Here is an 11,603-nt window from a genome sequence, read left to right on the forward strand (position 1 = left end):
ACTGCTCTGAAGAATATTTTGGTGAATTCTATGCAACATAAAAATTGAATACTTATGGTGTCATCCAAGCACAGAAAAAATGGAAACTGTTCCCACTGTATATCTGAGAATTCGTTTTAGCTAATCTTGCTAACAACCATTTGTGCATTGGAAAAGGACAAGTTTGTGACAATTCTCTATAGGCTTTTTTAGTTGAAGAAAAGGAACACTAGGCTTTAGCTGCCCGGACAGCTTTTAATGTATGAACCTAAACGTTAATACTGAATTTTAAGGTAATCAATTTAAATAGATGCTAATGCTAATGTGCAAAAGGAAACAGTACACAACAAGGGGTATCTTGTGGTATCAAGAAACCTTTTTTGATGTGGTAATATGTCCTGATACTGGCATATTCTTTTGCTACACTGACATATTCTGTGGTTTAATTTCAAAACCACAGCTATTAATTGGGAATTGCAATAACAGCTTGTGAAACAGCTTCCACTCTTCTGGAAAGGCTTTCTATTAGATGTTAAATCTTGGCTGCAGGCATACAGTTCCATTCAGGCACAAGAGCATCATTAAGGTCAGGCACATATGTTGGGTGATGGGTCCTGGTCTGGAATCGCTTCTGCAATTCTTTCCAGTTGTTTTCAGCGGGGTTCAGTTCTGGGCTTTATGTGAGCCAGTCAAGTTCTTCCTCACCAGACTCTTCACGCAATCTTATTGGTGTCATCCCATGACAGGTTCTGCTATGTCTCATTCTATTGAAAATGTTTGTTCAAGAAGATTGCATGGCTGTATGCTTGATTTTATGCTTGAAATGGGTGTGAATAGCCAATTGCAATTGCCTTGCAAAGCTGAAATAGCCAATCCCATTATTTAGGTGAAAGTGTCCAACTTAATTTTGGCCAGTGTACTTTCAGTGCATAGTGAAACTATGGAAATTGGAACACAGCCTCAGTGTCTTGACCCCTGATGCTAGGCATGCTTATTATAAATGACCTTGGGCTTGTTTTTTCATAAAGTCGCTTATAAACATAGCCAGTTGCAGGTTGCATCTTTCCAGAAGACAGTCACTTTTTGGGGCTTGCTGAGTCTTGGCCCCCATAACACACGAAAGTTTGAAAACCCACTAATTGCAGACATCAAATTGCCCCACCAACTGTTTGAGCAGAACTCTATATTAGTGGTTGACCCAGGGCTTTATAAATGCTTGGGCTTACCGAGGCTTAAGCACAGACGGCCCGAACTCCCAGGAGGGGGGTCCAATCACAGCATCCACCACCTTATTTCCCCCGTCGAAGTTTGCGGGAGGACGCATATGTAAGCGCATTCAGCCCCACCCCACCAGAAATTGAGATGTACACAAATATGCTGAAATGAAACAAATGTTTTTAAACAATATTTCCTCGAAATTCACAAAGAATAAAAGAAAAAACAGACATTGCACATTATTCATTGTTTAGACTGTTTGTTAAATATTGGAACTAACAAAAGGGAGTGTTAAAAATTCTGTTAATCAGCCAAGGCGATGCGGATATTGGCCAATATATCGGTCTATCGACTAAACATTATTTTATTATTATGTACAGTACAGTAGTTTGTATCTCCTTTCATCCCATGTTTCTACTTTTCTCTGCCCTTCACCTACTCCAATAATGTTTAAATATACTTTTTTTTAAACCTGCAAAAACTTGGGGTTTCTTGATTTTGCTTATATTGGTGAAGCAAAATAAGTGTATTTTTTCAAACCAAATTTCTTGTTTCTCTTGCGAGATCTGGCAATACTGTTCTTGACCATTGTGGTGCATTAGCACACATGTAGGGGGGTCTAGGAGGTGTACTGAATGATCTGACCCTCAGGCTTCATCCATTAGCTCTAATGTATTTCACTAGTCCATTTGGCCTGTTAACCCCCACCCCCACACTCCCGCTCTCAATCTCTTTCTCCCTTCATTCCCTCACTCCACCAGACTTCTCCTTCAGGACACAGAAACAGAGAGCAGGGGAGCAGAGGCCGATTCTTTTATTCTCATCCACTTCTTTTGGGCACTGAGCGATACTGAACCTGGGAGATTAGAAAGAAAAATTTGAATAAGACATTTGAGAAGCCACTGGGCTTGATATAACTCAAACAGCAGTGAAAGGACAGAAGAAAAAGACTGGGGGAAAAAATAGAATGCAGAGATTGTGTAAAGGGATTCAGCTGAGTCAGTTTCCTCTGTTCGTAGCAGATCTTAAAGGGATACTTCACCCAAAAAAGCAGTTGTCAGGCAACCAATCTTATTTTGTGACAGACAGCCTTCATATGAACCTCTTTAAGGAAGTGTTAAAATGAATATGGAAATTCTGTCATAATTTACTCCAAACCTGTATCAATTTCTTTCTTCCTTGGAACATAAAAGTTTAGAAGAATGTTCACGCTGCTCTTTCTCCATACAAAAAATAAGGCAGAAACATAATCTTATGGGTTTGAAACATCATGAGGTTTAGTAAATACTGACAGTGAATGGTGTGGTGAGCCATTAATTTAGAGGCAAAGAGACTCATTTTTCATGTATATCCCTTAACAGATTGTCTTGATATTTGAATTTGGTTATCAGTGCGTTCTGTGCTGAAGGGGTTTAAACGGGACATCTGAACACATGAGTGGTTGTGTGTAAATATGTTGCTGTCCACAGGCTAAAATTTTCTCCTAATCCTTGAGATATCTGGAATCAACCACAGCTGAGTCCAGTCCAGTGGATTAGGCTACAGGCCAACTAATGGAATGTCAGCAATACAGCCAATATTCCGCTATCAAATATACAAAAGTTTTTTTATGAATACAGAGCAGAAATGAGGAACGATAGAGAGATAATGCAAACTTCCACAGCTACGTGTCTTCTAGTGGAGTCTTCTCTTCTGTACTTCTTCCTGAAAGCCCAACTAAACCTCCTCCAAAGAAAGGTAACGTAGAGGAAGACTCCACCGTGATCTCTACTCTATCTCAATTGATAAATAGTCATTCTGATGCCCTGGAGAAAATGGTGAGTGACAATACTATGAAAAAAACAGTGGACTTTGTATGTACAGAGTTAAATGATATCAAGGGGAAGGTCAACCACTTCGAAGCTGAAGAAGATGGAGTTCTACGAAAGACAAATTATAGAGCTGGAAAGATACTCTCGTCGCTGGAATTTATAGCTGCAGGAAGTAGCTGAAAAAGACAACAAAAACATCAGAGCAGGATCCATCCGTATTTGCATGGCTACCTTTCTAGAGGAGGGTAAAGCCCAACCAGATAAGATTGACACTGTACACCGAATTGGAAAGAGGCTTTCAAATGCTTCAAGGCCACAAGACATTTTTATCCAGTTTTCCTCACGGGTGATGAGAGATGGAGTGTGGAGGGCAGCGAAGTCATCAGAGTTTCTGCGGGCGAACGATTTTCGTTTTACTGAGGATCTTACTGCTTATGACTGAGAAAGGAGGCTATCACTATGGCCATTTGTGGAAAGGCCCATAAGGAGGGGAAAATGGCTCATTTTGTGGGTCACCGTGCTTTCATCGATGGTGTTTATTGGAAATTATGGAAATTAAGCCATCGTGAGTGTTCTCAAATGGTATGGCCTAAATCAAAACAACCGTTTTTTCAAGTTCCCTTAGTTTGAAAGGAACATTATTAGTGGCTGCAAAGTTATCTGAAATTAGATTTTTCAGCTGGTAATGCATTTTCATCTCTGATAGATTTTTCTACTCTTTGTTCATTGTTAAGAGTTCTTTTTGTATGTCTGTTTTTGTTATTTCTCTCAATGCCAGAGGATTAAGAGACATTACAAAATGAAAGGTTTGTTCCTGTGTGCAAAATCATTCAATACTAACTTTTGTTTTTTCCAAGAGTCCCACTCTATTCCTTAAGATGCTGTTTTTTGGAAAAATCAGTAGAACAATGAAATTTGGAGGGCTCATGGTTCAGAACATTCCACCTGAGTTTTGATTATGAAAACCCATTTTGCTGGGGAGGATTTACATCAGTTTAGTGACCCAAAAGGGCATTTTCTCTTATTGGTAATCTGCCTTACTAATACTGTAGTAATACTGGTTAATATTTATGGTTACAATGTTACTCAGGAGAATGATTTGCTGCTTGAACAAATTGGGAAAATGTTCTGCTATGGCTTAATACAAATCCAGATGCTTTTGTTTTCATTGGTGGGGACTTTAATATCGTTCATGACAATAACCTTGATAGACTACCACCTAGACAATCTGCCCCTATTAACTCCAAATTAAAAACGTTTAAGGAAAAATTGTATATCATTGATATTTGGAGGGAGAAATCTCCAAATATAAAAGCATACACTTAGAGTAACAAAAGCCTTTCTAGACAATTCCATATAGACTAATGGCTTGTATCACAATGTGTTAAGAACTTTAATGTTTGAGTTAGCATTCTTCCTACCCTTTTAACTGATCAGTTCTTATTGGAAACTTCATTCTTCTTTGCTTAAACAAGACAATTTGAGGAAAAGTATTTCCTTTTTGATTAAATACTACTGGATCAAAGCAGTAAGGAAAAAAATAGCCTAAATTGGGAGCTTCTTAAACATGAAGTTAGTAAGTGTGCCAGGAATTAGCTAAACTTAAAAGGTTTGAAGAGGAGACTGTCATTTCTAAAAATAATGACTCTCCACGAAAAAGAACAGGATGGCTTGTCAGATGTAGAAATGATAGAACTGGCTGAATTGCAAACTCAATTAGACTCATTGTATAAGTGTAGAGCAGATGGTCCCTTTATTCGATCGAGAAGAAGATGGCTAGAGCAAGGAGAGCAAAGTTCAGCATATTTCTTTAGGATGGAAAAGCATCATGTTAAGAACTTAATGGTTAACTCTCTGAAAATCAATGGTATAGTCACATCTGATTTTAAAGAAATTGGTTCTTTTTGTGCAAAGTTCAGTTCTAATCTCTATAAATCTAAATTATGTAAGGACTCAGCTTCTCTATTTTTCCAATCTTTAAAGGACATTAAGACATTATCTTATGATGAAAAGAGTGCTTGTGATAGCGATATATCTATAGTTGAAATATTTGAGTCTAACAATGCTCTTAAGAACAATAAGTCTCCAGGTACGGATGGACTGACAGACACATTTTTTAAAAGCTTTGCTCAAGAATTAGCACCTTTCTTGCTTGAGACTTATTTAGAGAGTATTGATTCAGAAATACTCACACCTACTTTATCGCAGGGGTGCTCACTTTAATCCCTAAACCTAAGAAAGATCATCTCTTGATAGATAATTGGCGCCCAATCTGTCTTTTAAATAGTGATTATAAGGTACCGTATTAGCTCTAATAACTGCCAAAAGACGTGTTCTGGGCACAAGTATAGATGAAGCTCAGTCTGGCTTTATCCCAAAAATACATATCACTAACCAGGGGCAGACTGGGAAGAGAAATCGTTGGGGGGGGGCTTTTCTGCATAACACGGTGGCCCATTTCACCTTATCACGGCCCATTCATCCCTGTGTCGCAGCCTGCCCTTCGGGAAAAGTACCGGTTCTCCCGATGGCCAGTCTGCCCCTGTCGTTAACAATATACACCTTGTTCTAGATTTGCCAGACTATGATGAACTGATTACAGAAGAAAGCTTCATTCTCTTTTTAGATTTTTACAAAGCTTTTGATTCCATTAAACACGAATTCCTTTTTCAATCCCTTTACAAATTTAGCTTTGGTTATCCCTTCTGTAAAACTATTCGAACACTATATAAAAACAGCAATTGCTCAATTAAAATTAATTCTGGTACTTCTCCTAGGTTCAGAGTGTTTAGAAGAGCTCATCAGGGCTGCCCTGTCTCGCCTTACTTGTTCTTAATAGCTGCTCAACTTCTCAAGTCTTTTCTGATGAATAGCCAATTACAAGGAATTAATATAGCTGATAAATATATGCTGAGTCCTTTAGTGAGTTCTTTAGGTGTAACCAGTGGCAAAGATGATAGTATGAGAGGTAAATTAAACTATTATCCAGTGGTTGCAAAAGCTAAGAAGAGATTGAATTCTTGGCTACAAAGGGATTTGTGACTAAGAGGAAGGGCTCTTCTCTCTAAAGCTAAGGGTATCTCTAGATTGACCCTGCTCTTTCAATCTCTGTGTAGAGATTGACCAAATGCTTTTTCATTTCTTATGGAGACACAAAAGACACTACATTAAGAAATATTTTGTTATAAACCGCTATGAACACAGGGTCCTAAATTTTCTTGACTTTTCTTCTTTAAACTATACTTTTAAAATAAATTGGTTAAAGCAATTCCCAAATATATGTTCTCCAAAGTGGGTTGTCTCTCCTTTTTGTTATTATGCAATTATAGTATTTCCAAATTACCTATTAAATTGTCAAATTCCCATAAGCAGGTACTCTTGGCCTGGCATTTGATCTACAAACATAACTTTAGTCCCCACAATTATTTTATTTGGAATAACCAGGATATCCGATACAAAAATGTGACTTTATTTTTTCCCGATTGGTTCAATAATAATATACTTTTGGTTTCTCAACTTATAAATACGAATGGATTTTTTGGCAAAGTACTGTGTTTCAGTCACTCCTAGGGATTTCGCTATAGTTATGGATGCTATTCCTTGCGGTGCTATAAAACTTTTAAAAGGCTCAAGTGGACCTTTGCCCCCTTTTACTTCGTTTGTTTGTTTTTCTGTTTGTTTGTACGCACCTCTATTTTAGCTAGTTTTTCTTTGCTTATTTAAGATGTTTTATTTGGTTTCCACAGTTTTGATAACTTAAAAAGTGAGTAATTTCTGATGAATCTGTTTATTTTTTTTTCTTGCTATGTTTTTTTTATACATAAGTGAACATTTCTGTCTGTAAAGCCCCTAATTACACTTTTTTGTAAAGACTTGAAAATTATTTAAATACCCCTTGTGCCTCCAGCAACTCCAAAGCTTGAAAGCCTTTGCACTGTGTGGTGAATATAATGTCTTTGCACTCTTGTAAAGTATATTTGAACTGGCTTGTTTCACTTGTTTCTAATAAAAGGTAAAAAAAAAAAATCAACCAAGGGGGCGCAATAACAAAGGCAAAAGCATTTCGGGCCATTGCTCCTAAAATGTACACTACCATTCAAAAGTTTAGGGTCACTTTCTCGTTCTTTCTTTCTTTCTTTTTCACATTTTAGAATAACAGTAAAGTCTTCACAACTATGGAATAATAGAAATTGAACAATGGGAATTATGTTGTGAATAACAAATCTGAAATAAATCCAAACTATGTTACATTTTAGCCTCTTCAAAGTGGCCACATTTTGCCTAGATTTTGCAGACATCTACTCTTGACATTTTCTCAAACAACTTCTTGAGGTATCACCATGGGATGCTTTTAAACAGTATTGAAGGAGTTCCCATCTATATGTTGGACACTTATTGGCTTCTTTTCTTAATTATTCGGTCTATGTCATAAATTTCAAAACTTTTTTATTAAATAAAATTTTAGTTTTGTAATTAAATAAATGAATATGTTGGATCAATTATATTTTTGCCTATGAAACTAATTTCAAACATTTAAGCATAAACCTTCAGATCAAAAGATTTTTAAGATCATGAGAAACATTTTAGTCAAGTGTTTCAAACCTTTTGAACGGTAGTGTATGTCACAGACTTAAGTGTGTTCTTATATCATTTGAACACTTGGCTCAAGATCTCTGATATAAAAAAATGTGCGCCTTGGCCACACTGTATAGCTATACCAATGAGAAACCTACATATAGCTCTAACTATGGAATCGTTGGTCTTTTTTTTCTCCCAATTTGGAATGCCCAAATCCCACTACTTAGTTGGTCCTCATGGTGGCGCAGTTATTCACCTTAATCTGGGTGGCGGAGGACAAGTCTCAGTTGCCTCTGCTTCTGAGACCGTCAATCTGCACATCTTACCACATGGCTCGTTGTGCATGACACCACGGAGACTCACAGCATGTGGAGGCTCATACTACTCTCTGCGATCCACACACAACTTACCATGCCCACCATTGAGAGCGAGAACATTTATCACGACCACGAGGAGGTTACCCCATGTGACTTTACCCTCCCTAAAGGGCAACTGGGCCAATTTGGTTGCTTAGGAGAGCTGGCTGGAGTCACTCAGCACGCCCTGGATTCGAACTCATGACTCCAAGGGTGGTAGTCAGCATCATCATTGGTCTTGAAATTTTAAATAGCCTATATATTAATATACATTTTGTTTTGCAAGTTATTCATATCATATGATCAAAATCCTCATTCTGAAAATTTTGCCTCAAGAACCATTGGTGTCAATCAAATCATCTGTTAAATACAGGTTATGAGATGATAATCCTAGGTTCTTCATTCAACTTAAACAAAACCTGTACAGGAAGAATCTGTGGTGAGCCTAGATCAATAATTATAAAAAAATAAATAAGTTGAAATTTTTATTTGGCTTGGCTGTAACAGGGTCATTTATAAATATGGGCATGGCCTAGTTTACCAAAAGTCTATGTTAGAAATTTTTAAAACAATAAATATCTATGGTAATCAGAATCAGAATGAGCTTAATTGCCAAGTGTTCTCAGGTACACAAGGAATTTCTTTTTGGTGATAGGAGAAACAATTGCACACAGAATATTACAGTGAGACACAGAATATAAAACAAGGTAAGTGTATAAATAGACATATAAATAATAGGCTAGGACATAAAACAGAATGGTGCATGTACATGTACAATTGGTAATGTATGTGCAAGGTAGGGGTATGAACAGTTATTGAATTAAATATGTGAATTTACATATGCACATGAGATATATATTTACATTAATTTACCTGATGTTGCTGAAAATTATATTTGCTTCTCTATTTCTATCTCTATTTTAGGTGCTTATTGTCATGCCTCCAAAATACTCTCAGCATCATCCCACTCTCCGCTCCCTCACACCAGAGTATTAATCACACACACACACATATATACCCACAACTTGCTTACCTTCAGTGTCTAGTCCCAACAAGGAATGTGCTGCTCTTCTACAGCTCTCTCATCATCATCAAAGATTATCAACTGAAGAGCCTCATCTAGTGAGGTATTCTAGTCCTCTAAATGTTTGTCCTTCCACTGCTCAAATCTGCTCTGCCATTGTATTGAAGATCATCTACTACTTTTCATGCCTGCTCGGTTCATCTGCTGTCTCCTGCAAGTGTTACAATTCCCCGTGTGATCCGCTGTATCTTTAATAAAAGTTCCAGCATTTGGGTTCATTACCTCCATCGGTGTGTATGCTTCATGACACTTATAGGCTATCTGAATAATGCTTTATCTTGTAACCAATGCACTTAAAGGCCCTATACAGCTTGAGCCCCGATAATTGCTGCTTGCAGCTATATATTTTTTTTTATTGCTTTCAGCTCAGCAATATTTGTCAGTAATTCATTGTCAGGTCAAAGTTGCCAGGTGAACCCTTTTCGTGACAGGCTTTTGAAAATCTAAATGTATATGAATCAGAAACGTTTTTCAAAAACGTGTTTTTTTTTTATCTCAAATAAAATAACCTCAGAAAACTCATGTTATTCTCGAATATCAATTAAAAATGTTTTTGAAATAAAGTTGTCTGCACTCACATGTGATCAAGTTGAGGAATAATTTGTTGACTTTTTACACTTTTATTTCAATACATTTCTATAAAAAATTACAACTTGCCACATGCTTTTGAAACCAGTTTCATAACAGATTTCTTTTAGACATCCTTATCTTTGACTCAGTATGAATCTTTTATGTATTTTATTTTTATTCATGATTTAGTCATTTTTTGGGGTGGGGGGGGTTATGCAAACAATTTTCATATTAAAGAAAAACAAATTGTATTAAAAAATATTATGTGAAAAATGTAGAAAAATATAATCTTGTCATATAGTGGCTCAGGAAACAGAGTTAGCTTTATACAACACAGAAAAAACACAAAAATTATGGAAATATTTTCAAATCTCTTCATACAGACCACCAGGGAAAGTTTCACATCTCAAAAATAGACTTAAAAAGCTTCTTCCTATGACAGTAGATTTATAGTTTTAGACCTGCTACACCAAAGTACACATGTAGTAAACCTGAGTCTCCACATTTTCTATAAAGATTAGCTACCATTAGCAAACTATTGCAGAATCAGTCCCATACTGGATGCTTGTAGTGTGAGACCAAGCTGGACTTGCATCAAATGTATTGTTACTGTTTTCTCTGTTTCTTTCCTGGAAGTAGAGAAAGCAAAACATTTTATATAACGTTATAACATGTTATAACATATTATAACATGTAAAGTATTGTTATATAGCCTAACATCTGTTAAACACAGTATATTAGGCACTAACATTGTACTTAATAAGTACAAACACTTACCTCTATGTTTTTTGGGTTTTTGTACCGGTCCTGCGAGTATGATGTCAATCAGTTCGCTGACCCAAGAACTCTTACTTGGAAAGGGTGCACAGAGTTTCAAGCCCCTCTTTGTGACAAACCTATGTGAATTTAAGCATACATAATTATGCATTTAACAATCCAACCATGCATACAAGGTCTATTGTAGTTTTGGGGTGAAGTATGTTCAAATGCATGTATTGCAACTTACACAGTGGCAGGAATTCTGCAGGCTCCATCACCGGTCTGAATGGTGAAAGACGTGACCACCCGCTGAGGAATGCGTCGGTCGCTGGTGGTTAAACAGCAATCCGCTGCCACATCACTTTGAGCTGTGGTAGTGAAACAGTGCACAGAACGTTAATTTTTAGCAACATAAATAGACGCACCTATTATAAAGATAGCAAGATTGTCTTCACATATAGTGGGGTCCAAAGTCTGAGACCACTATTGAAAAGTCGGCTATTTTGTATTCTTTTATAATTTTATAGTTTGTGCATAACAATTAATAGTGCAAATTATTAATTGTTTCTTCTTCATTTTGTCAACTTTTCTTTTGTGTAATTTTTTTCAAAATCATAAAACGTTTATTTTATTTTATAGGTTTAAATGGAAAAATCCTAATATTCAATGTGCAACTACAGATATTTTTGCAATGAATTTCAAAACTGCTTTGTGATTTTTAGCTTTAAAGACCTTTTAAGAATTCAGAAGATAAATGGATGTTACTAATTAATTGCAAATTTTGACTCACCGGTTGTACAGCTCCATAGACTGACGCTCAGAACAAGCAGACCACCCGCACATAGTGTCATTGAGTTTGAGAACATCGTTTTGTCACTTGCTATGTGTTAGTTCACCTGTGCTCAGAAGATGTTAGCCTCACCTGGTCCACACGCTCCCTTTATAAGTCTACTTCTCTAACTTTCAGTTTCTTTCTCCTTTCCTGTAAATCCATCCCAATTGAAAAAAAAATAAAAAATCCCTTTCACCTTATGTTAACTGTAAATTAACTGGTTTAGCGCCTGCCAAACGGGGTCATTCTTCTGAAGTGATGGGAAAGTTTCAACATGTCTATTGGGCTATTAAAATGTACTTATCAGTGTCACTCTTTCATGGGAAAATAATGTGGTGAAAGTATGGTCCTATTAGCATATCTCACTTATAGCTGGATGGAAGCTGGTTGCACATTAGCAGCTTTTGGACAAACTAGAT

At 36.7% G+C, this 11,603-nt stretch overlaps 1 protein-coding gene across 1 annotated transcript; it reads right to left on the bottom strand.

Moving 5' to 3' along the window:
* Positions 1-10,199: 10,199 nt before the first annotated feature.
* Positions 10,200-11,237, bottom strand: ccl19b (chemokine (C-C motif) ligand 19b). Its single transcript, XM_052117371.1, has 4 exons — positions 11,143-11,237; positions 10,600-10,720; positions 10,371-10,489; positions 10,200-10,222 (listed from the first exon to the last, which is right to left on the bottom strand). Exons 1-4 carry the CDS (start codon positions 11,216-11,218, stop codon positions 10,200-10,202), a joined length of 339 nt encoding a protein of 112 aa, XP_051973331.1. The 5' UTR covers positions 11,219-11,237.
* Positions 11,238-11,603: the final 366 nt, after the last annotated feature.

The sequence above is a fragment of the Xyrauchen texanus genome, chromosome 44 (genome assembly GCF_025860055.1).
Source record: "Xyrauchen texanus isolate HMW12.3.18 chromosome 44, RBS_HiC_50CHRs, whole genome shotgun sequence".
Taxonomy (NCBI): domain Eukaryota; kingdom Metazoa; phylum Chordata; class Actinopteri; order Cypriniformes; family Catostomidae; genus Xyrauchen; species Xyrauchen texanus.